The sequence below is a fragment of the Acipenser ruthenus genome, chromosome 13 (genome assembly GCF_902713425.1).
Source record: "Acipenser ruthenus chromosome 13, fAciRut3.2 maternal haplotype, whole genome shotgun sequence".
Lineage (NCBI taxonomy): Eukaryota > Metazoa > Chordata > Actinopteri > Acipenseriformes > Acipenseridae > Acipenser > Acipenser ruthenus.
Genome location: NC_081201.1, coordinates 35,832,017 through 35,858,731, shown reverse-complemented (window position 1 = coordinate 35,858,731; position 26,715 = coordinate 35,832,017). Strand labels below are relative to the sequence as shown.

The 26,715-nt window shown below is 35.2% G+C and overlaps 1 protein-coding gene across 1 annotated transcript; it reads right to left on the bottom strand.

The window, feature by feature from the left end:
- Positions 1–654: 654 nt before the first annotated feature.
- On the bottom strand, positions 655–17,165 carry LOC117418429 (serine/threonine-protein phosphatase 2A 55 kDa regulatory subunit B delta isoform-like). Its single transcript, XM_034031479.3, has 10 exons — positions 16,964–17,165; positions 16,733–16,807; positions 7,281–7,378; positions 6,659–6,824; positions 5,089–5,201; positions 4,554–4,731; positions 3,718–3,882; positions 3,376–3,545; positions 3,023–3,114; positions 655–2,803 (listed from the first exon to the last, which is right to left on the bottom strand). The coding sequence occupies exons 1-10, from the start codon at positions 16,968–16,970 to the stop codon at positions 2,524–2,526; spliced, it is 1,344 nt and encodes a 447-aa protein (XP_033887370.1). The 5' UTR covers positions 16,971–17,165; the 3' UTR covers positions 655–2,523.
- Positions 17,166–26,715: the final 9,550 nt, after the last annotated feature.

Sequence of the window (26,715 nt, the reverse complement as noted above, 5' to 3'; positions counted from 1 at the left end):
CATGCATTTTGTCTCGCTCAACCCGGGTCAAAGCATGTCAACCCGCATCCTGAGGTGGGTCGCTGTGACCTGGGTACAACCCAGGTACGTGGTTTCACACTATGCAGGATTGTGACCTGGGTAGCCACAACCCAGGTAGAAGTGCCAGTGTGAAAGGCGCTCTAGATAACCTGATTTCAGCATGGGAACACATTCAACTGAACACGTTGCAATAAGAAATGCCTACATGACATCATTCCAGTATGAATACACAACGTTTTTGTGTTTTTTTCCTGCCTTTGTCTTCATTTAAGTTTTTTTTTTTTGTCCCAGTATGTGCAGCATCAGCTAGCCAGTATTTTATGGTAAATGCTTTAATTAATTTTCATCGAGAAGAGGTAATACCACCACTGATGAGCCCTCCACAAGCATATAGTTAACAGCTTCAGTATTGAAATAAGTTAACAGTAAACAGATGGCTTAATATTTTAATGGCTTTCTGTTATAAAATGACATTCCAAATTTACAAGTCACATTCTTTGTCAGCATACTCTACACACTTTCTGTGGAGTCCAGAACAAAAAAAAAAAGAAGAATTTACTCATTTACTGCTGGTATCCAAATACTACTGTTAAGTCCTAGTTAAGTAGACAAGTTCAAATAAACAGTTCTAAGTTCAAGTAAACACAATCAAATTTATTTAAACTTTGGTCAAAATAATAAAAACAAGTATACAATTTCACCATGTTAGTTGAGCATCATTATTAAATCCGGGAACAAGGTCAATGAGAATGCTTAATTGACCAAAAACTTCCTGAATTTAGATTTAAAAAATAGTGTCACAACCAATATACAATATATTGACAACTTTTTTGTACCCTCAAATAACTAAATTTTAAAAACCTAAAAATGTGCACTTGCAAAGCACAATGTTAACCACAGTGGCACCCTACTGGCAACAATTAAGGGGCACATAGTGTTCATTACTAGCAATATTCCATTTCAAATTAGTCATCATAAAGGCTACCACTATTTTGTAAATGAAATTGTATTATTTTCACAACTTCTTTGAAAAGGGAGGCACTCAACACTTAACTCTTAAATTTGTAAATAGACTGCCTGTTGAAGAGCCACTAATAGCAACAGTTCAATGTTCTGGAGAGGAAACAAAAATAGTTTATTAAAAAGAAAAAAAATAATGTATACAAATAATGCACATAAGGTATGTCACATAGTCAAACATTTAAGTGGCAACTTGGACATTTAACTGTTTAATTATGGTAGCCTTACAAATTATTTTACCTATTCGGTTGTATGGAGTCTATTTTAATAATCTAAATGCAGTGAAGTTAAATATTGCCACCCCTTTATTAATCTCACTAGTGTTTTTCCATTTTTTGTTTTAAAGCAGCTTATTAACACCATTATATAGTTAAAAATAAAAGGTTAATGGGGTTCACAAAAAAGTGTTTACAAATTTGAGACCATATTAGTGTCTTCCACTTTTCAGATCATTAAAATAGACCCATATGTAGGCATTAAGGCTGCTGATTCCCTTTTTGTTACTACCTATTGTTTTCTACAGCTCATTCAGCCTCCACCTAGATTTATATGTATGGATAAGCAATTATTGTTATTATTTACACTTAAACTAACAATCAGCTTATAATGGCGCAACTGCAGCTTCAAGTAGTTCATTATATGACTATCCTACATGCTACCGAAATAGACAGCGTAGGGTAACTTTTTTTATTGTTTTCCCCCATTGAAATTTGCATCCACAATGTCAACACATGCAAAGAAATAAAATAGATGTAAGAATGTAATATTTTTTTAAAAAAATTTAAAAACACATCTCATTATAGTTTCTGTTATTTTTATTAAGTGGTTTACACCAGATGGTGTGGTTATAGATAGTCAATGAGTGTGTATATATATATATATATATATATATATATATATATATATATATATATATATATATATATATATATATATATATATATATATATATATATATAAAAACAAAAAAAAAACCTGTCCACTGACCAAACTGGAGATCTGTCTGAAGTGCTTAAAATAAGGAAAACCAGAGGAGGAATGTTAACAGACGACATCAAGTACAACTCAAGTTTTAGAAAGGCCCATAATTACAGTAAAGAGACTACACTTTTGACAATAAAATGTCATTCCTTGGGCGTTTCATAATTTGGTCTGTAAATCACAAAAAGGCTCAGACTTGAATAAATACATTATTATTTTATTATTATTATTATTATTTTTTTTACCTCTTTCGAGTACTGTCCATCAATTCTGCTTCTGTTGGGCCTCTCCTGTTTAGAGAACACAATTATGTCCTCCACTGAAGGCAGAAATACACCACTGACTCAAAGAATCAGGCCAGCTTTTCTCCATTAGCTACAAAAGGAGATGAGTGCGTCGAATTCTTCACTAGGAGGACAAGATGGCCTTTTCTTTTAGATAAACAAATAGGCTTAACTATGCAAGAACGAAACTGTGCCCTCATGACTTTCCAAGCCAATTTTAATTAATTTTATCCTGGAATATATACAGGTTGTTGGTGGCAGCTACAGCAATGACATTTTCTTTAGGGTGCCAGGCTGTGTGGAGGATCTTCTTGTTGAAGTCCAGACTGTCAACACTTATCTCATCCTTCTTCCTCTTGCCACCAGTACACACTTTGCGTGGCTTCAAGATGCCGCGGGGTTTGCTGCTCTCTCGGGATGCCTCAAGAGTGATATCCCTCCTGGTGTTTCTATCAAACATTCTGAAGAAGTTATTGTAAGAGCCAGTCATAATAGCACTAAAAGAACAAAAAAAAAAAGATTAGAACACATAATTGAGATTTTGAGGTAATTTTAGCTATGCCCATCAATGTGCAAATGTCTTCAAAATGTGTAATGTATAGTAAAACTTCCAACACACACAAAAAAAAAAAAACAATTAAAGGGTTTATATAGTGTTCCACTATGACTCACAGGAATATACTGTGTATTGTTTTTTCTCTCTTTTTTTTTCTTACCTATCGGTTCCATTCCAACAGCATTCAAATTTGTCAAAAATGCAGTCGTTTTCATACAATGAACAGAGTTTGCTGCGAAGGTATTCGTGGACCTGTAACAATACAATCATGGTGTAAAAAAAACAAAAAAAAACACTTGTTTTAAAATACTTCTAATTAATTATAAAAGTAAAGTGTCTTCAGAGCAAAATAAAATATCATTAAGTACAACTGAATACATACGGCTTACAATATTTCAAAATGAGAAATACAATTATAGAAGTAAACTTGTTTTCAGCATGAACAACTTTACCAGAGAATACTGAAACATACATAGACAGATGACAGTTGAGTATTTATTAAAATAATCCTACCTGGTATGTTTCTACTGGTCTATTTTCCATGTTCAGATCCCACACCTTGACCGAGAGATAGTCTCTTGTCATCATGTATCGGCCACTATGACTGAACTTTACATCAGATATTGATGAGATGATTTCAGAAAAGAATGATCTGCTGCTTGGATCTTCTGGTTCCTCAAAAACTAAAATAAAAAAAAAAAATGTTATACATTTTTATTTCTATCACTGTATTCTACACATACAGTAACATGGTAAAACAGCAAATAGATAGCATTGTAACCCAGTGCTTTAAGATCAAAGAATAAACAATTTTACAAGACAAAACCAAGGAACGTTAGGCTTCCAAACACTTACATTTTGTATGCCTGTCACAGAGGGCTGCTGCACGCATGTCACACAGTCGTATAGTTCCCTTGCTACTGCTGTAGACAAATACATTGCATTGATTCGGGTGACACTCTGCTGCCGTTATGACTTCTGTCAATTCTTCCATGTTGGCAGGCTTAATATCTACAATGTCTAAAGGTCACGCTGTAAGGATAAAAACTATTCAAGAACTCAAGTTTCCTTTTTAAAATACACAATATATATGAATACAGCAACGTTGAATACTCCGATACATGTTCAGATATCGGTAGTGTTCATAGTATACTAAATTAAATATGTACTGTGAAAGTACATTCAGCAAAAACCTATTAAACCATTACATCTAGCACTTGGATACCAAAACTCCCACACATCCCAAATGTTCACTTTCTTTTAAAAATGTAAACTGCTCTCCTTTATTAGAAGACAGAATCCTTTTTTAGCTCCAAGTTTCCCCACTAGGTGGCTAATGGAGAACACCACCACCCTAGAGGTATTCACAGTTAGAAAATCTCAGACAAATGATTCCAGACATATAAAAAGTTAAATAAATAAATAAATAAATAAATACATATTCATAAATGTTACTTTATATAACATACATAAGATAAATCATTTTTATTTGTGCTTATTTTCTATTTATCATAGAGAGGTCTATATTATACAATTTCTACTACAAAGTACATCAGTTTCAGGGAAATCTCTACCTCTTCCTGTATCTCAGAAGAAATCAATGAGCATTTATTTCTAAATCACACATTATTAGCTAAAAAAAACAAAACAAAAAAAACAACATTTAAAATTGTTTAACCAGAAAAGGATACTAAAACTTCGATCTGTGATTTCTAAGTGCCATAGGTTTATTCTTAGGTCATCTGCAGAAAGGTAAGTTTCATGATCACTATTTACTGAAATCGAGTTAATATGATATGTGTGCGCATTTGCAAATATTCTTCGGGGACTTGCTTCTACCATCAAGTCCATCGGCTGTAAAACAGGCACCTGCAACAAAAAAAAAAAAAAAGGAAAAAGTATGTTAGTAACATACACTCTAGTCACGGCAGAAAAAACATGAATAAGTAGATCACTATGGCCTACATCCACCACCATCTGTAGGTAAGTATCTATGACATACATACTTCCCTATGGGCTTCTCCACAAAATCCCAGTGCTGTATGTCAATACATAGTAACATTTTATGAGCGTAAAAAGAAAAAAACACAAGAAGGTAAAACTATTTTGAACATGTAGATATATCATCCATAACTAAAAAGTACTTTTCAATGTCTTTAGACTAACTGTATCCGTGGTCATGTTGTACAGTATTGTTTCGCCTGGTAAAACAAAACATGGACTTACCCGTAGTGATGTAATTCTAAAGGGATCTCTAAGTCTGCCATCTTCCTCTTTCAAGTTATAACCCTCTGCCTTTTTGTCCCTTTCACTGATTTTCCACAATTTAATAGTTTTATCTGAAAAAAGAAATTTTCCAGCTCAAAGTGTGTGTGTGTGTGTGTGTATATGTATATATATATATATATATATATATATATATATATATATATATATATATATATAGTAGTCTCCGCATATAGGAACATCTCCTAAGAGAACACCCTCGTGGTGAAACTGAATTTTCCCCATTGTAAATGCTCCACCTAAAGGAACTTCGTTTAAAAGACCTTTTTGGAACCGCTAGCGATTCATTCACAACTGATACACTACTGTTTTGTAACCTGAAAACTCATCGTCGCAATAAACTTAAATTCAAATGTTTTGTTTATTAAATCGTTTTAAATCTGACTTATCGCCAGTGTCTTCAGGCATTGTGATTGGTTTATTCAATCTTTCCAGAACTGCCATCATATCATTGCCTCGTTTTGTATGGGCGTGTTTTTTTCATTAACTAATGAACAGACATCTCAAGTTCTGAAAGCTGCCATGCATGAGATTATCTGAGTAGGCTATTAAATAAGTGACGTCATATTTAATATAAACCACAAAACCACAATTTTGCACTCTGCTGAGAGATCAGTGGGCAGTAATTTGAAATAAAAAAGTAACATTATTTTGCTGAGCCTGTGTGAGCTGGAGTTAAAAATGACTTGACTTGAGTGTATTTCTTTAAATAGCCATTTAAAAAATGGATTACAAAAAAATGACATTATACCGCGGTACAACGATAACCGTGGTATATTTGACGGTTATCATACTGTAAAAATGTAATACTGTGACATCCCTAGTAGAGGTGCTGTGTTAATTTAGGTTTGACAGTTAAGTTCATTAACATTAGTTTGTCTGTTACTTTATTATTATAGTTTATTAACATACACTTGCCTACTGCTTTTCTCTTACTTATTCTGCTCATTTCATATGTTGATGCACGTACGTCATGACATGCAATACATATGTATTTATTCACTCATATTGTGTCTGGTGGTCAACTCCGTCTTAAAGAACACTTTGGCTCAGAGAAAAGTTTGCTTGCTTCCTGAGGGGTGTTCTCTTAGCTGGAGACGACATATATATTTTTATATATATTAGACACACACACACTCAGTAGTAGAATCCTTAATTTAAAATGTCCACAACGAATGCATGTGCTATTGTTGTAATCACTGACATACACTAGATATTAAACAATTTAAGAGAACTAAAACTGACATCATTAGACATATATGACAGCCCAAACTATATGCCACATGGGGTGTGGAGATGGACAGAAACATGCTCCTAATGTGGGTCTACATAATTGGGTGCAAAATAATTATGTTAACTAAGAAGTTGTAAAACAACCGTGGTTTATTTCATCAAGGATTATTATTATTATTCAGTACTGTCCAAATGTATCAATGTTTTGAAGAATTAGACAGTACTAAAAACCCAAATATCAAGACAAAATTAAATAACACAAGTTAAAATCTCTTACCATTAGTAGACAGCAGGGAGTGAGCAGCATTTTGTTGGGGTAACCACCTAATTTTATTAATTTTTTCCTCAATTTCTAGACTTTTCAAATAGTCAAATTCAGGTTCATGACTCTGGAAAGTGCTGTAAACATTGTATTCACCTCTGGAATGAGGACGGTTTTTACTCTACAAGACAAAATACATATTGGTAAAAAAAAAAAAACACACCACAGAGAAAAATACCTATATAGTATCACTTTATTATCGTTTTACTATTTCCTTACCTTTTACTTTGTATCTGCCTGTGTGACCACACAGGCTAAACACTATGAAACATCAAGAGGTCAAATTATACATGCGCTAAAACTACACTTTTTTTCCCCCAATGGGACTGTTACTGGAATATTAACGAATCACCATAGGGAGGCCACATCAATGATATAAATCTGCTCAAAAACACAATGCAAATAGACGATAAAGCCTTGTCTAAATTTACAAAGTTAATTTTAGGCACTACACTGGGCCATACATATTTTTTAATTAATTCGCTTGTGCAAAAAAAAAAAAAAAAACACACACAACCCTAAACCCAGATCATGCTCTGACTAGATGTAGGGTACAGTACCTTCATGGAATACTAACCTCCTGTTCTCTTTGAAATATGACAACTCTACCACCTTTGTCTCCAGTTGCAAGCAGGTCTCCAGAGTAGTTGAATTCAACTGTTGAAATAATATCAGCTGTAAAAAGAAACAAACAAGTATATCAATATACTATTAAAATGGATTAAACAAAGCATTCCTGTGACTGAAAAATTACACTTCTTTTCATTTAGGGAAATCAAAATCAGGTGCAATATTCCAATCCAACCCCACCGATACCAATACCAAGCAATGCAGTAATTTACTGAACAGCTTCCGTTATTTATGTTCCTGTTTATAATTTGTTCTTCTTGAGATGTAACAAGTGGGGAAAAAAGACCATTCATAAAAAGTCAAATATAGGGTAAAAACTTTGCATCAGTTTTGGTGACATTTAAAGCTTTTTTTATTGGTATGGACTTCACAAAAATGTACAATATCTGCAGTACACTCAGATATCTAGACAGACCTATACATGTATGAAAGAGTCTACATATCTTAGTTGCGATGTGGGCAGTAAATCAATTAATAATAAATCCACATACATGTATGAAAGATATTATACATATTCAAGTATGGACATGCAAAATAAAATTATCAACCACAGTTGTCACTGTCGAAAGTTCTGCTGCAGAAAAGGGTAAGCTACCTCTAATGTACTATTTGGAAAAATGACAATATAGTTGTATTCTCTGAAGATAATACAAATTTAAGTGGCTATGCAAAGTCAAGTCAAGTTTTGATTAAAATATGACAGCAAAAAGTGAAATGCATCTCAGCAGCCACGGCGCACTGGAAGGGACTGTAACCAACAGCAAATTTTACAAAAAATGAGAGATTAAATTATTTCCATATGAATAAGCCATAATGTTAATGTAGTTTTCAAACCTTGTTTACAATGGAAATTTGTCAGATTTTTGGGCTGCAACGAAGGGTACATTTTGAACTTCGAAGGTTTGGAACACATTACCAAAGGATGGTTCGAACCTTCGATGGTACTAATTTGCATAATTTACTGGTGACGTCACCATAGCTACTTGTTTATATTTGATTGAAAACCTTATTATTTTACAGGTAAGCCATATAAATGGAATAAAACATTCTGTAGTTTAAAAATGCTTTATATATAACAGTAATCATGTTTTTATAATTTAAATAAAAAGAAATACACGTTATTTATTTACACGTAATTGATGCTGCTTGCAAGTAAGCTTGCATTGCAGCAGCACGAACTGCAGCTGATTTAGGCAAAACAAACTTAATTTAACAGTCATCGTTCCAAGCAGGTTATCAGTCACAGTCACATTTTACTACTACTAAATATTATTATTATTATTATTATTATTATTATTATTATTATTATTATTATTAATAATAATAATAATAATAATAATAATGATAATAATAATAATAATAATAATATGAATTTACGATTGTGACCCCGGAGGTTGGATGTGCCTCCATGATACATCAACAGTCGCTTGCACAGTTTGCATTCAACTTTTTTTTGGTCGACTGGGCATTTAATATAAAAAATCCCAAACAGCAGCGGTTTCGAGACATTTCTTTCAATACAGCTTACACTATACAGCGCTTTGCTGTCGAGATGGTGAATGAAGAAATTTGCCGCAGGTTAACATGAGCTGGAGGGGGGAGGGACAGACGGTGCTCAGTTTTTTCAAAATTAAAATTATTAGTATCAGTGTATATTTTGTATATTTCAAACATACTCTACCATAGCACTTCTCTTACACTGTCTTGTACACTTCAGTACATATTTTACTGAAGCACTAAACCGCTATAGGTACCGCCCCAGTGCTTTGGATAATATACCCTGCTATAGAGTTGCTACGTATAAAGATTTGGTTGGATTTTAATACAACAACTTTTGTTTAAGTAATATGCATTATACAAATCAAAAGATCGAATTGTGCATGCGAGTGACATTTAATGTGTGAAAACAATCTTCGAATTCCTGGCTAGCGAACAAACCTTCGAACCTTCTAATACAGCTCTACAGATTTTACACAAAACAAGGTAAAGGCTAGTGACGACAGGAATATGAAAACTGGAGAGTACTATATTTAAATGCTAATGTATTTATCAAACGTGTCTTAAAACATCAGGATTTGTTTGAATAAGTTTTTTATACCATGCTCTATACAAAAAAGAGGACTTACTGTTCCTTTAAACTGTTACTGTGAGGGAAGTTTTTTTAATTTATTTTTTTATTTTTTTAAGCATTTTAACTCGATAAGGATTGATAATCGTCGTTAGGATTTGCACGATGATGTCAACGTCAGGGTTCGATTTATAACACTAGTAGGAAACACAAAAGATGAAAGATTCTTCTCTGTCCTTCTCCAATATGTACAGTATGGCGTCCACGGTCAATTTCTAAAATATGACAACGAAAAACTCATACGACAGCACCAATAAAACACACTTCCATTTAATTTTATAAGACAACGGTCAGTCTAACTTCACCTAATGTATGCAAGTTTTATCCACACACCGCCAATATGACCCATTCTAAAATAAAACGTCTGCAGCTCCGAAGTAAAATACTTTCTTATTTGTCATTTTTCTTCAATAGTTTTGTGTTAAGCATTAATCAAGCTAGACAGTTGTTTGATACTGCAGTTTACTTTCTCATTTTCCGAGTATTTTACTTTTTTCAGAAACAAAATAGCCCCAGGTAGATCATAAATCAGTGAGTGTACTATACAGTAAGGAGGGAGGGAGGGAGGGAGTTGTGAAGCTGAGAATATAAGCATTTGTCACCAATATTGACCTCCATGTCCTCATTTCGTAGATTACTACACTGTAGATATTATTATTATTATTATTATTATAAATATACTTACAACAGGCCCCTCATTTTTTAATTTTTGCCTTCTATTGTATGCAACAAAAGTGCTAAAATGCTTGAAAACACATCAAGCATGGGAAAGTTCAGGGGAAAAAAAAAAAAAAAAGACAAAAACAAGCACAATTGCTGCTTTGTGAAATATCTACTTAAAATAGGTTCTAACAGTATACCCCCCACACCAAGAATATGTTCATATAAATATTACAATCCCATGCATACACCTTATTGGTTTAGCCAATCGGTTGTCACTACAGAGAAAAAAGTAGATCACATTCACAAATTATGGAAGAACTTCTTGTGCAAACAACATCTTATCAAATTAAGTTATGCGTCTAAGCTAAAAATGTAGGTTTAAAATTCTTATGCATACAAGTGTTTGTTTGAGAAATTATTATTCATATACTGATAGGACCTCCAAATGTTTCATAACGGTAGTGGCTTCTGCTTTAGGAATTGCAAAATAAGCTGATCAGCCCTGGGACATGCGAGGACTCCGTAAAACAATTACCAAGAGATTCAAAGAACACACTTGTGTGAGGAGTATAAGGGCGTCTGCTAATAAATACATAATAATATTATCCAATATTCGGTCTTTATCACCAGGACACCAAAAAGTCACACGACTACCGGGTCAAGATCATGATCTTGATCTAATGGTTTACAACATATTACCAGTTGACGTACAGTGGCAGCGGTAGAATTATTATTATATAATCTCTCCTCACAGGGGGGTAATTAAAAATTGACATCCACCCATTACTGCAACTGATAACACATTCTGTAAATAATGTGGATACACTAACCTGGGTTTAAAACAGTAGGGTTGAACAACAGACAGAAAACCACTTGTAGTTTTGAATGCTCGCCTACTAGGGTTGAGGGGTGTTGGTTTATAAAGATCAGTGTGAGTGTGTGCAAAAAATTCAAGACGACCAGTAAATAAAGCAAATAGGCTAAATAAATACATGAATGTGAACACTGCAAATAAATGTGTAAAATAATTTTACTGGTTAAATAAAAAATTAAAAAAAGCTAAACGTAGGGAATTCTAACAGAAAGCTACAGCAACTGCACAAATTACAAGGCCACACAAACATTAACCCCTACATTAAGCAGTCGCTGCTATTGGCAGTCATTTATGAAATGTTCATTGGTAATACAATCGGCTGAAAAACAAAAAAAAATCAATATTCATAAACAAATCTACCCAAAATATTGTTAAATCGAATTTAATATTGGTCTTATTTTAAGTTAATTGTTAAATAAAATAAAAGAAAACATGCTTAAAAAAATTGGATAATATTTCCATAATTTTATTTTCCAATACTTCATCTTCGTGCCATTCAGTTTCTCGTACCTTGGTCAAAAGATGAGGCTGACATCAGCGTGCTAGCACCAGCAGTGGAAGATTTAAATGCCAGCGAGAAACTGCAGGGAAAGCATTTCATCTTCTGCAGAATGCAAACGTAGTCCGGATTTCCTCATTTGATAAAGCCACAATATGGGTGGCCCAGCAGCCCTTTCTTTTGTGAGATTTCCTTCTGCTCCACGGTGTGCAGGCATCTAGGCAAACTGTACCAAATAAATGTTCCAGACCAGAAAGAAAGGGCATGGCAAGGCTGAATTTTACATTGACAGTGGTGTGTCAGTCCATACCGCTATTCCCATGATACTGATACAAAGAGCGTACACTGATCTGAGCTAGCTAGCTAGCCAATTCTCTGCCAATAAATCACACTTGGAAAAAAAACAGTGCAGCTATAGGCTTGGCAGGCTGCATTTAGCTGTACTGTGACATCACACAATTTATGCATGAAGTTCACAGAAGGCATTACTATAGGTCATTCCTACAAAGGAAGCAATCCATTTTCTTAAAACGAATCCTTAGTGTTGTTGCCCTTCCCCCCCACGACAGTTTTAGTTGCTGTCATTTTTGAGCAAGAAAGCTTGAATTAGAAATAGCCTTATCCATATGCAGCACCTGCCGTTCCTCAGAAGCTAGCTGGACATTTCAAGCCATCTGTACATCGTTCTCCAAACCGCACTGCAGAAATCAATTATTTCTCTCACAGCATACAGTGACAACTAGGATGTATGCTTTTTATTGGCTTATAATGACAAGATCATGCCAATCTTTGTGTGTGTGTGTGTGTGTGTGTATTTTTTTATTTTTTTTTACAGATAATCAAATACATATATTTTCAATATAGATACTAAGGTCTGAGAAATAAAAAAGACACAGTGTGTTCATACTTGTATACACATTTATACTTTTACACAACAGTACTACTATACATTTTCTGTACATCAGACAAATCTGTACTGGACTATTCAGTATTAATAACAAAAAATAGTAAAATATATTGAATGTATTAATTACATAACATGAATATTGGAGAACTGAAGTCAAAAGCTAATGATAGACAATAAGTGTTGGGTGGTTTTTTTTTTTCATCCAACTTATTACACCTGGATATCATTGCCTATTATGCAGAGTGATACATTCAAAATAATGTAAAAGGTGAGTGATCTATTTAGTATTGTGTGTGCTCCTAAAAAGATAAACATCAAAAACTCTAGCAGAACTTGAAATATTTAGCTTAACAATCAGATTTAAATCCTGATTGTAAAACCAGTGGAGGACATAGAATAAATAAAAGATACTGAAAGAAATGTGTAGATGTAGTTACATCCAGTGCTCCACTAAAAAAATATCATTTTACGCACGATATTTACATTTAATGCTCAAAGAATATGCACAGCTTGAGTTTGCAAGTTATCAAGCTTCTTGTACTTCGCTGGTTCCCGGCATCTCAATGGCCATTTATTAAAGTACTGCAAGTGGTATCTCGAGAATGGATCAAACAAATGCTGGACAGCTAATTGCAGCTTGCCTGAGAATTGCCAGTAAGATCGGGTTTTCAATTAATAAACAAAAATAGATTTTTGTTAAATTTTATGGAGCATGTCTTTCGACTTGGAAAGGGAGAGCACAAGGAGACAGAGAAAGGAAGATTTACAGAAAACAAAAACAACTAACAGCCTAGTACTAACAGGAGAAGACTGTGAACGCAGTAGCTAATTACAATCGAGAGGCAGGACTAAAAAGCTACGAAAAGACATTGTTTGATTCTTTTATTTTTATTTTATTAAAAGTGGAAAAGGGAAAGGGACGTTTTTATTGTAAGACCCACTTTTTTGTACAGTAGTTCAAAGTAACATTACAGTTAATGTAAAGCTGTAGTCAATGCCCAAGAGTATGTACTGTATTTATTGGAAGTACACGTGACCACGGTAAAATACATTTTACACACAGTGTTTAAATAATTGGAGAGTAAATTACACAGAACTCTAAAATGGCATGCAAAAAGGCAAATCTGACAGTCAAACAACCTTAGATTCAATACAATACCAGTGCTCAATTCCGATCAGATCCAGATATCAATAAACACAGACATCTCTGTAGCACATTTGTACACAAAAGCAGTAACACAAACCACAAACTGAATGTGTTTTATATACTGTACTGTGTATTAAAGTGGACAGTTTTAAAAGTAAAACAATTTCAATAGTTACTGAGTTACAAGTCGTTACATCTCTAGAAATGCCCTGTACTAAACACATGATTCAAAGCATTTGCTCATAAAAGAAAAGGTCAAATCGTTTGAAAGGGGGTTATTTTTTTTATTTTATTTATTTATTTATTTATTTATTTAAGACAATCTAAATAATAACAAACAACCCTGGCAGAGGGCAGGGAAACATATCACTGACTGCCTCCAGGCCACCAACTCTCCCAGCTGGTCATTAAAGTGGTCAATAGAACAGCGGTTCTAACAATTTGGTGGCCCCACTGCAAATTGTTCCTATATATAATGAGTTAATCGATTAATAAAATACAGAATATGTAGACATAAGCACATCTACATAGTTTTCAATCATTTCTGTAATAAAGCTAAATTACAACACTCCCTCTCTACTGGATCTTAATTCTAAGACCCTTCTAACAATAAACTGGAGATGTAAAACAGGTACTGCAAGCTTCATGCTGTATTATTATTGCACTGACAACAGGTAAAACGTGGGTGTCTGTCAGCAGACAAAATAAAACAATCAAATCACTTATTGCATATTTCAGAGCTAAACTGAAAAATGCTTTTGCATAACTCCATAACAATTATTTCTATGCCCTTCTAAACAAGGGCATAGAAATATGCAAACAAGCCCAGAATTACTGGCTCACACAGAAATATAGCAACAAAGAACCTAACAAAAAACTAATAGTAACCTAAACCTTTCTAAAACTTTGACATTTACAAATACTTTTTTTGCACAAAACTTGCACAGTAAAAAAGAACAGCCAGAGTTAGTATAACACACTTTTCAGATTTTAAAAAAAATTCTGCCTGTGATCACTTAACACCCCAGAAACTATCTTGAAAAACATAACCTACACATTTCACAATGGGTCTCGAGATTAAAACGTTCAGAACTGCAATATATTGGATAGAAAACAAACGATGCAAGTTGTATACGATAAATAAATATGCTATAGTAATTAATTGTATACCCCCATGAAATAGTGCCAAAAGTTGTTAGTGAACTGCGTGTGGATCTGACTCGCTACTTGCAAAGGTTAAGCATTCTTTAAATGGAAAGTCTGCAGGCTCAACTAAAGCCCCTTTCACACCGGCACTCGTACCCGGGTCCGGACCCAGGTTCTGGCTACCTCTTGTACACGTTAAAAGACACCATGAGAAAACACAGCACTACACTGTATTATGTGCAGCTACTGAGTATTGTATGCACTGCAGAACAGATCTCACGGTACGATTTTACCTTCATGTGCAGCACAGCAGCGCTGATTAAGGCAGGGACACACAACCCGCGGCCAGTTTATCGTCTGACTGCGGCTCAGTGTGTTAATTCCATTTCAGAATATATCGTAAATATTTTTCTAAACTTTGTTGACTTGCTTTTTCTAATTTTTCGCATAAAGCAGCACACCATTTTAATTCGTACTGCAGAGGGTAATTGCTTCTCATCAGCTTGTCTCCAAATAATTTCACAAGTCTTCCTCAAATGCACAAACCCGCTGCATTAAAAGAACCCATTCCCAACATAGGAGGCTTGTTGGTAGGGAGGTGACGTCACTGCCCTGTGCCTTTTGTGAACAACGTGTTGGCTACAATAAAAACCACTTCAGCACGTAGATAATTAATTTGCTTTGTGTTATTTGCAATGCATGTGTATATGGTAACAGTACGATGTTAATGTGTTGTTTTTAATTGATATATTTGTTTGTGATTTGTATCCTGCAGTACGAAATAAAATTAACAGTAATTCTAAGGGGAAATTGCCTATATGTATATTGCAGCTAAGGGTTAAACTCGGATTATTCTTTAGTAACGTGCGGCCCGCTATACACATTAGGTTAAACTAGTTTTCTGGATATCCGGCCATGACAAAAGTTTGGTTGCGCACCTTTGGATTAAGGAGTTGATGGTGGGCTACATGGGAGCTGCTGTGTTCTTACAACATCAAGCGGTGGCGCATTTGAGAAACGTTGCACTAGAATACAGCATGACAGCATCACTGTAACTGGCATAATGTGCAGAACTTAAAACATCTGTCACAGCATTACTTAACAGCGTAGGGCTTTCATACTAGACAGTCGGGTTGCAAGGATTGTGACTGCTAAGTGCAAAGTGTGTTGTGCAGCATTTCTCATTTTTACCAACTTAATTCTTTCATGCTTAGTTTGGGGTTGGAAATAGATAGCAAAGGTTCATACTGTATACAGTATTGGATAGAAGCCATTTTCAACCAAGAACATTGACATCCTCTATTATCGTTTGTTCAAATTACAAAGGTGTCGTCGTCGTCCTTCCTCAATGTTCGTTTTTAATTGATTGAATTGTTTACTACCCGCTAACGTGATGAACAGTAATATATTACAAATGGTAACCTCACATTTTACCACACCGTTTCCTCTGTTGTGGCCTTTCCAATCCATGCAACAAACAATACTAAACTAATATAAGTATACGAGATACTATAGGGCCACTGGCTGGTAACAGAAACGAAAGCAGGTTACAACAGTAGTTGGCCAAACTAAAATGCTGTGCACATCTTGTAAAAATTAAGGACCTTTTCTCCAAACATACGTTTTTTTTTATTTAAAAAAAAAACAAAAACAAAAAACACCTTTTCATCACACGTTAGAAAACAATGCCTATACCTTTGCTTTAAAACAACATACAGAAAAGTTACAGTTACGAGCTTAGTCATGTTGTGTGCTTCATTTCACAGAATGGACGCAGCACTTAGACGTCACGAGAATTACGAGAAACTTGCCATGGTTATAATATATCTGCCAAAGCTAGCATTGGCATTTATCCAAGGGATGCAATCTGCAACGGAACACCAAGAGTTCAGGAATTTGCAAAAATCTGACCCTCTGCAACCCACACCCAACCTCACGTGACAGTGACCCTGTCCCACCATCAGCACCACGCCACTGCCCTAATTCAACAGCAAAGGTAACACTGACGATATGTCTGAAAAAACACAAAGCTTACCTTCTGCCACATCTTCGTCTATGGCACCTTTCACTTGTGCGAAACACCACTGTAAATCATTCCCTCCTCCGACTCCTAAAATACAAGTAATGGGAATTATACAGATTAGGATACTGTTTCGTAACACAGCCTCCTTGCAGATCTCTCCCCGTGTACACTGAGAGCGCTGCTGTTAGGCCCTGCAAACAGCAAGAGGCCTTTCCCGCTCGGGTGTTAAAGTTAATCGCTTACCTGCCATTGCTTCCTCCGGGAGCAGATTTGGCGACGCTAGGGGTTCAGTGGAACTGTATTTAGGTGTTTACTTTGAGCTTGCAACAGGGCTGGCGCTGCAGGGGAAAGCGTTTAAAGAGCCAGGAATCAGAGCCGATGGAGCTGTCTGTGATTTTTTTTTTTCAAAATGGCGCACATTGCAAGTCGACATGATACGATGACGTCATTTTAAAAGCCTGCTTCAAAAAAATTATGCCTAGTGAGACAACAGGAAAGCTGTGTGTGTGGGAAGGCAGAGTCGTAAGATTATTATAATATATATTTGGTATGTGACAATGACTTTTGACCAAATATACCTTTAAATAATATCAACTCAATAAAATACACTAGGTATTATTATTATTATTATTATTATTATTATTATTATTATTATTATTATTTTCTAAAGATGTAAGCGGAACCTTTGCTACCTCAGTACTCACCTGAATAATAAACCTGTTTTATGTACCCGACATGCAAAAAATGCATTTATACAGTTTTTAAAAAATAAAGTAAAATAAAGTTGCATACATGTGCTATGCTTTTGGACTTTTGGTGCCACAAAAAAAGAATAAACAGCAGAGCAAAATACCTAGAATCTTTGGGTCTTGATCATGAGGCGATTTATACCTATTGGTGAAGTGTTTCAAAGTACAGTATATTTGGTTTTGTAAATTTTAGAAAACTGAAACATTGGCTTGCATCGCATGATGCAATTGCGCCCTCTGGTGGATTGGACTGACAATAAAAGTTTAATGAGCTTATTCTTTCCTGTTTCCAAATTAACGCTGCGGCCAACATGAGTTCAGAACTAATATTTACTGTTTTTCGTAATCTTAGATACAAAAAAACAAAAACAAAACAAAACAAAACAAAAAAAACAAACAGTAATTGTCATTTATTTAAAATTTGAAGGGTGTCTTTTATTGTTTTGTTTGGAACGTAAAGGAACGTCCTCTTATTTATGCATCATACAGTTCTGTTGGACTTGCGTACTAATATATCTGGATTTGTACGAGTGCTGGTAAGTAACAGTGAGTTTGGCTTTAGAAACAAATTACTTCAGGAATAAAGGATATTATTAAAGTTCCTTCAAATGAATAATGTTCATGTGTGTGGGGTGGCACCTTCAGATGCAGCTACACCATTGAATTAAATGTGACCCACACACAGCACAAGAATGTATTTTAAACCCTCATTATATTGTCTTTCTCTCTGACTATACTTGATTCAAACCATCAAGATGGCAAGCAACAACTGTTTATTATTGAAAGCATTTTAATTTTAACATTTCAGCAATTTTGTTTCTCAGGTCAGTTGAAAGATGATTTTTTCTCATTTCTAATATCTGTGTTTGCTATGCTCTGTCAGAGGTAATGCGGTCAGTTTATAAAGTCACCGATACATTTTTTAATTTACCTTTTAAAAATAATGATACACCTGTAAGAGGAAATTAAGGAACTAATCGTAGTGAATGAAATGACTTGTTTATGACTTATTGTGCTTGTTATGGGTGAGTGTATTTTCATTTGAGTTTAGTATTTGCATGCTACAATACTAGACAGGTTGTGCCTTCTGGCTCCTGCAGCCAAGACTGACAGCAACTGTCAAAAGTCAATCAAGGCTGGGGGATAGAACACCAACCCCTCCTGTTTTTAAATATATTAATACAAACCTAACAATAAAAATCTGAAAATGTAATCACTAGCATAACTGTGAATTTATGAAAAAAGTCAGGACAATTTATTTTTGACTAAATAGTGTGTAAGTAAATGAGCCTTTCTTGTTCCACCAGAATAAACCGCATTTCATTTTGACTGTCAGACCTTAACATTCAAAAGAACATGATCTGTCTCTTTTGGGTATTACATTTGTATCTTTGGTCTCAAATGAACTAGAAAATACAATTGAGATACAAATAAAATAATCTAAATGAGAATTGTTCTCTTGAATAGTTTAATTTTGTGATTTTCTATCACGGAAAGCTTCAAAATAATCCACTGACACGGGAATATGATCTTTACTTCAGATTGCAATAGTCAACTGATGTTTACACTTTCCCCAGCATTAAGCAATGTGTATTGATGCACTGATGGCTGTGTGTTATAATGTAGCAACCTCAGAATAAACTGATGTTACCCCCTCTGTTTTAAGATTGTTTATTATATCTTATGTCTTTTTGTGCACTGAAAAGTCACATTTTAAAGAGGAATAGGCTGTTTTTTTTTTTTAAAACAGATTAAACCTGCCTTTGGGCCTTTCCTTGAAAATGGTGTATCTGTTACCCCGATACGTCAAGAAATACAAGAAGAAACTCAATAAATTGAATGACCAATGTTTTGACTACATGTATTTTCAGTGTCTTTGAAGACATTGAAAACCACTTCTAGCCAAAATATTTCTTAATTCCTTTTGTGTGTTTTGTATTTCTGAATGTAGCACTCTATTGGGTGTTTACTTGCCATGTAACGATTGATGGGTCGGCCCTGACAGACATTTATATTCATCACGAAGTTGTGCGCTTGCCTGTAGTTTGATTTTGAGGACTTACACAATGTAACAAACATTACATTTTCATAGAATAGCCTCACTTGTCTTTGTACTGGCTTTGAAATAGGGCCTGATTTGTTCAGTTCAATTAACTTTCCACCTGAGAAATACTGTACATAGAGGGAAATGCATGTTAATTGCATACACTTTTAATTTCCACCACATTTACCTGCTGGCAATAGGTTCATTCAGTAAGGCCTGGTTGCTAACACATCGAAGCTCGTTATTTAATCTGCTTTCATCCATTTTTTATATATATGGATGGATTTTATGTGCTGTGTGTTTCATTCATTATATTACTGTCTTCTTTAGCTACTATAACACAGCCTCTTGCCTTCCCACAGACTGCCCTGAACGAACATTTCTCCTGTTTATATGCCTGCCTGCAAATCACAGGCAGGTGATAATCATTAAATCTTTGAGCCAGGTGAACCTCATCCTGGCTCCCTCCTGTGGCATGGAGTCCTTTAGCCCCTCCTGGACTACATTTTCTCTCCTCCTCCACCAAGTCTGCCACACTACATTATTATTATTAATTTCTTAGCAGACACCCTTATTCAGGGCGACTTACAATTGTTACAATTATATCACATTATTAGTTTTTTTTACATACAATTACCCATTACAGTTGGGTTTTTATTGGAGCAATCTAGGCAAAGTACTTTGCTCAAGGGTACAGCAGCAGTGTCCCCCACCTGGGATTGAACCAACGAGCCTCCGGTCAGGAGTTCAGAACCCTAACCACTACTCCACACTGCTAACCCCGTAAATCAAAACGCATTACCAGGATGACCAACGACAGCCTTAAAGATGTACTGGCTTTGGGCAAACAACAAACTAAATTGGTAAAGGAAGCCCAATAAAGTTTATCAAGTTAAAGGAACATTGATTTACTATCTAGTATTTCAGTGCAATCTGTTATGTTTTTTTTTTCTCCACTTATGAACAGATGGTCAGTTAAGGCTTGTGTTTTATTGTAAAGACCTTTTTTTTCCAAAGCAAAGTCAGAAAATGTGTTTTGTATTTTGCTAAGTTCATTGGCTGTCTTGTAAGGTAACACATGTTTAAATAGATCATGTAATTGTGGCTTTACGGTACATATTGTACATCTTTTGGCTCCAATGTAAAATATTAGCTATAAAACAAAAACAAAATGTCTTTGACGAATTGGCAAGCAAAGTATGACAGTCCAGAAGAATGTCCTTTGAGCCATGGCTGGTGTACATGATGATTCAATAATTTACAAGTTTGGTTGACTAACAATTAGGCCATGTTGGCAGAAAATTGTAGTTGTCCTATTGGGATGACCTTTTATGCTTCTCAGTGAGAGCATTATACAACTAAATAACTATTGTATTTGTAACAGCTCCTTCTTTAACCCTGGTGATTTTTGATATGTGTCAAAAAACTTCTTATAAATAGTCTTCACATGGGGTTAAACAATGTATTCAAGGCTTTCTCTCCTCTCGTCTATGCAAAATCACAGGTCTGGTAGAACCAAGTTCTACATTTTAGAATGCAGTTTAAATAATGAATGTTCCTAATTATTGGAATAAATTGCTGCATTATTTTTCTTGTCTTTCTCAGGGGGAGAGTTATGACTGCTGCATATATTTTTCGTCTTTCTTCCCAGCACTTGGTTTTATTGTAAAAATTAATGATGTAAATCCATATAGCAGAAGTCATTCCTTATGAAAATTCACAACACAGCATCTTACATTGATTGGGAAATGATCTAATATCCAGCTGTTTTTGTTATTAGAATTTCTTAAAGAGCCAAATGGCGATAGTCAACATTAAGGATGTTATATTGGTGAGAGAGACAGTTGTCTCCAAATATACTAAATGCATCCTCTAGTTATAGATGTTACTACTGTATATGAGAAGTCATTTTTTTTTAAGGTCACTGCTTCATCTTTGTGAATCAGTCATGCAGTCATTCAGTGACAGGCTCCTTTTTCTTTGATATCAATGGACTGTACTGTATTGTGTTTATCCTTTTGGACCCAAATGAAAGTGACTGTCACAGCGATTTCAATGATCATATAGGGGTGGATGCAAGTATAGGCGTAGTGCAAACAATTGCGGCTGCAAAATTCAAATTGCCTAGCGGCCAGACAATTATTTTGCACTGCGGTCTGTGTAAGCTTAAGAGCAATGCAAATTACTCAACATGCACAAATAAAGATCTGCAATCATGATGAGGGTTGCAATGAGCGCCGGCTGTGCATCTGGGTATTCAGCCGCCACACTTACAGTCCAGAGGTGAGGTGAATTAGGAGTACAGAGAGCAGTAGGTGCTGTATGAGATTTGTGGAGTACAAAAATCAAAGCAAGCAAAAAAAATGTGTAAGAGGAAGGGCAGTAAAGTCCTCTTGACGCACGGAAAAGAAGAGTCCTTACGACTGAGGTCGCTCAGCATGAAATTTGGAAAAGCCTCAGCCAACATCAGTTATGCTACCAAAGAGGAGAAACTCAATGATGTCGGTGTTACCAGGAGGACAGTCAAGCAGGTGATTGAAAGGTGAAATTCAGCTATTAGGTCTAGGATGACCTGCGGAGTGAGATGATAATGCTTTACCTCCGGCATCCCAAATAAAGTGACCCTGAGTTTGAATATGCAGGGTCTTCTCCTTCTTGCCCTTCTCCTCCGATGGTTTTCCTGCCCGTCGTCACACCAGGAAGTGTAGCACAGCAGCCATCCTGAGGCCAATGACAGGTCTCTGAAGGTGTGTTTTGTTATACAGCTCTTAATTACTCGCTTCTACAATGGTTTGCACCTTGTAAGAGGAGGTGCAAAGTTTTTGGAGGGTCAGCAATTGCCCAAGTGCAAGGCAAAATTCTTACATCTCATTAGAAAGTTTGTACCCGCTTATTATTCCAGATCCCCGCCCAATTCAATGCTCTTTTCTTCATTTGAATGCATTTCAAAATCATTTAAATGGATTAATAATGCCTAAATGCTAATTTGATAGAAGGTGCAGAACGGAGGTGAAAACCATTCTTTACATACGCTGCTTTTTTAGTGGCCGCTAAAGTCCCACTTTACAGCAGCTAAACACGGTTTGCGTTTGATTTTGGCCGCAATATGGGTGTTTTGCAGCCGCAAGTCATTTTGCAGGTATCCTTACATCAGCCCCATAATCTGCAGCAGATCACGACTGCCATTTTTGATAAAGTAACTACATTGTTTATGACCACTAGATGTCAATGATGAGCAGCAAAGAGACCCTGTTCTGTTCAGTAACAGATTCAACTGTGTACATCTAATGTGGAATTGTACAAAGTCAACATTTTTGGGAGTTTACAAGCCACAATTTCATCCTAAATTAAGTTGTAGCTAAGGGAATGTGACTCCCTAATAAGAATATTATATGACCACATTCTTATTTTTTATTGAATTTAGCCCTAAGGGCAGAGTGGGCTGGGTGGGGAACTGCATTAATGTACTAGTCCATCACCACTTGGGTTTAAATCCAGTTTAGGTCTCAAGTGAGGACTAGTTTGAGACTCTTGTACAGCATGGTCTCAACTGTGCTCTCAGTAGACATCAGTTGATATGCAAAACATATAATAATAATAATAAAGTGTTGAAACATCAGAACTCTCTGGAAAGTATCTAAAGAAAAATAGTGAATTGATGTATTTATAAAGGAAATATTATTTTTGTAGACACATTTAAAAATCTACTAAATACTATCAATAATAACAGTAATCTCCACAAAAACATAAAATCCAAATTTGCACACATTTGCAAAGTAAAAAAAAAGACAAAATGTTAACAACAGATGGCAGTATTGAGACAAAAATGGAACTATCTGGTGTAAAACACACCTTTCAATTCTGTCGGTTGCTTCTTTACAGACCACAATGAGTTTTTCTTAGAACTTCAACTATCAACGCAGTTGTAGTTTAAATATATTTCCTCAAAAGGCATGTTTGAAGGTGACAAAGTTTAATCTGTATTTCTATGATAAAGAATTATGACAACAGCTTCACATAATTGTTATTTACACTGATAGGCATATTTATGCAGGAGTTTGTTTGCTTGATTAATTATTTATACAACTTGCAACTTGCATTTTTTTCCTAAAAGCCCAATACATTCCCTACTGAATAATGAAATAAACCTTGTGTTTCTGTAATGACAGTGCAATAGGAGAAACAAGCAGAAATATTAACGAATATTCACTATATAAAGTAAATAAATATGCCATTACAATAGAATACATGGTCCTTAATCATGATGGAAATATGAAGTGAAGATATTAAAAGAGACGGGTGTATATTGAAATATATAATGAGAAGAAAAATGCAAATTAAATTTCTTGCTCTGAGAAGTGATGGGAGATTAGAAATGTCTAGACTTTAAAATGTCTGTTGCAGTATAACACATTATATTGATACTCATTAGTATTCAGCAGTGAGTGTTTGCAACTGGAAGGGTCCTTTATGCATTTGTACAGTTTATGTGTATCAACATCACCCCCATGCTCTCTGTACATTTAAATGTTGTGAATATTAACTGATGGGCAAACTGTCCTGACCAAAAAAAAAACAACACCTTACTGGTAACAGTGTGCGTATGGTGGAGGTTGAAGAGGCTTGAATGACAAGAGGGGGTGTTTGCAATGAATAGCTCCTATAAAGCAGATACATTATATGGAATCTTGAGTGTGGGAGGAGCAAGAGTTCAACCACAAAACTCTACATTTGAAATATAACCCAGCTGAATACCATGCGTTCATGTTAATTTGCAATAAACAATCCCATTTTGATTCAAGTTATTAGCCTAAAAGGGTAGAGAATGCCAACATTGATCCCAAGGCTGACAATGGTTGGAATTGGTCTGTCGCTGTCTTTGAATCTAATCGAAAATCTGTCCAAAAAAAGACAATATATATATATATATATATATATATATATATATTACATAGACTTCCATACTTCCTTATTTACTGTAGAACAACTCAATCATATACTGTATTTTTTTTTTTTACAAAGCTTTTTACTGCAGGTGTTAAAAAGTGTGAAAGCAATAACAAATACATTCTCAAAGTAAAATGCTTGTTTTTTTTAATGCAATAGTTTTTTGGAATATACTGTAGCTCATTATTGAAGTGTCTCATTTCTGTATTTTTTTCACCTGGGACTGGTAGTACAGTATACACATCCAATATGATAGCTGGTGCCTTGGTACCAAACTCCATCATTAGAGACTGGCTAGGAACCTGCTTTCAAGTCTCGCTATGTGGACACGGATGGCTGATCAATCAGACAGCAACGTCTAACCACCAGCAACATTTTTCTTATGTTCCTGACTCCTGACAAAAAATGCTCAGGATTTGTAAGTAAAATCTTGGCTGCTAATTTGCGAGCTGTGTGCTTCACTTCAAGCTCTGACTTGCACCAGATAATCTGGCAAACAACAGAACTGGATGGTGATCATTCACGATTTACACTTGACAGTAATCAGGACAACTAGCATCTACATCAGATGCCACCATGCAATTGCAGTGATTGTGTAACGTGTGAAAATATGCTGTGGCATGTGTAATCATTCAATAATGACTTATCTGGTTTAGACAAAAAATAAGCTAAAAATAGAAGTTGTAGCCTGAAAGCACATTCAGGAAACTGAAGTGACATGATGAATGTGCATCCGGACCGGTGCCCCACTTCAGGATGGTATCCAGAGCACAGTCGTTTTTAAGTAACATGTTTTGACAGTGGTGATCTAACTTTAAGAAGAATCACTACCATTGTCCAGCATGAACTAATGTTGTGAGTGGCTTCAAGTACCCTTTTTGTTTTCCAGTTTCTGATTGTAAATAAATGCAATTCATACAGCTTGAAGTGATTTGTAATGTTACACTCTAATGCTATGCTACACAATTGCATATACTGTACATTTTTAAAGTGCATTGTATTGTAGTGCAGTGCATTACTTGGGACACATTTGTTCATGCTACTGCTGTACTTAATAACCAAGGCTTCAATACTCTATGGTACAGTATAGTGTAAGTTTAAACATCCAGTACAGTACATGTTAAACTATTATTATGTATTTGAAAATGCTTAATGGTTAATGGCATCTTCAAGTCAAGGTCCAGGCAACTAGCCCCATGTGTGCACTGGTATTGAAACAAACGGTGCATTGCAATAGAACAATATAGCAAACTGATTGTTTTCTAACATTAATTTATTGGTTGGTATAAATGGGCTTTACCAAAGTCCAAATGAATATAGTGTTATGTCAAATGATCAATTCCACTATTACACTAGTGTAGCATTTAAAAAAGAAGTTGAGTTTGAAACCTTGTGCAGCATTATTAAGTGTTATTTTACCAAATGTGATGATATATACATGGTATAAGTATCCATGTTAGTAGACTTTGCCATACTCCTTTGGTACACCTTCAGAAAATGAGCCGTAGGGTACATAACATAAGAAATGCTGGGAATGAGGAGAGGCCACGGCCTATGAAAGCTCATTCCTTTACAGTTCATCATTTTGATCAGAATAAAATTTAATTGCTTCTTACATGAACCCAGTGTCTGAACCCTACAGTCCTCCCTGATCCACGCATTTATTATTACCAGAGTGAAAACATTACCCTCTAACTGAGTACTCTCTGAAGAATCTGAAGTAGTAACTTGACATGGCAGCTATACACTAGTATTTTTAGATTTTAATCCGTGGTTTTAATACAAATTACTTTTATTTTTTACTTCTCCTCATAGCTCATACCTTAGATTAACTAAATTCACAGGTTCTCGATTCAGGATTGCTCATTGAGTAGACAGGAATGTTCATCCAAATAAGGGGAACGCCTTCCAGGGATGGAACATGGAACTGTTTCGCCAGGTCTGATTGGTCAGGTCTGTCCGGTCTGCTGTATCATGGTAAATGTGTTCAAGGCTATGTAACCAATGGTTCGAGGGCAGAAAGCTGCTTTTAATACTCTTTTGCCTTGCAGTCTAATCAAGGCCTCTTCATCATGATTGAGTTTCTATCTACATTATCGTTAAAGATACAATTAAGAACTAATCACACAAATCTTCGATTCTGTAAATCATTTAGGGGCTGCTGGGTTCTAGCCAATTTGTTTACTACTGGAGCCATTAAGAACAGTATGTGGTGCAAATATGAACAGCACTTAATGTCATTTGTCATGTTCTTG

Bases quoted from the DNA above. Each gene is read 5' to 3' on its own strand.
- LOC117418429 (XM_034031479.3), bottom strand. The intron at 6,825-7,280 runs GTTAGTATTCCA...TTTGTCTTGTAG, and splicing joins TATTTCAAAGAGAACAGGAG to AGTAAAAACCGTCCTCATTC. The intron at 5,202-6,658 runs GTAAGAGATTTT...TTCTTTTTTCAG, and splicing joins CTCCCTGCTGTCTACTAATG to ATAAAACTATTAAATTGTGG.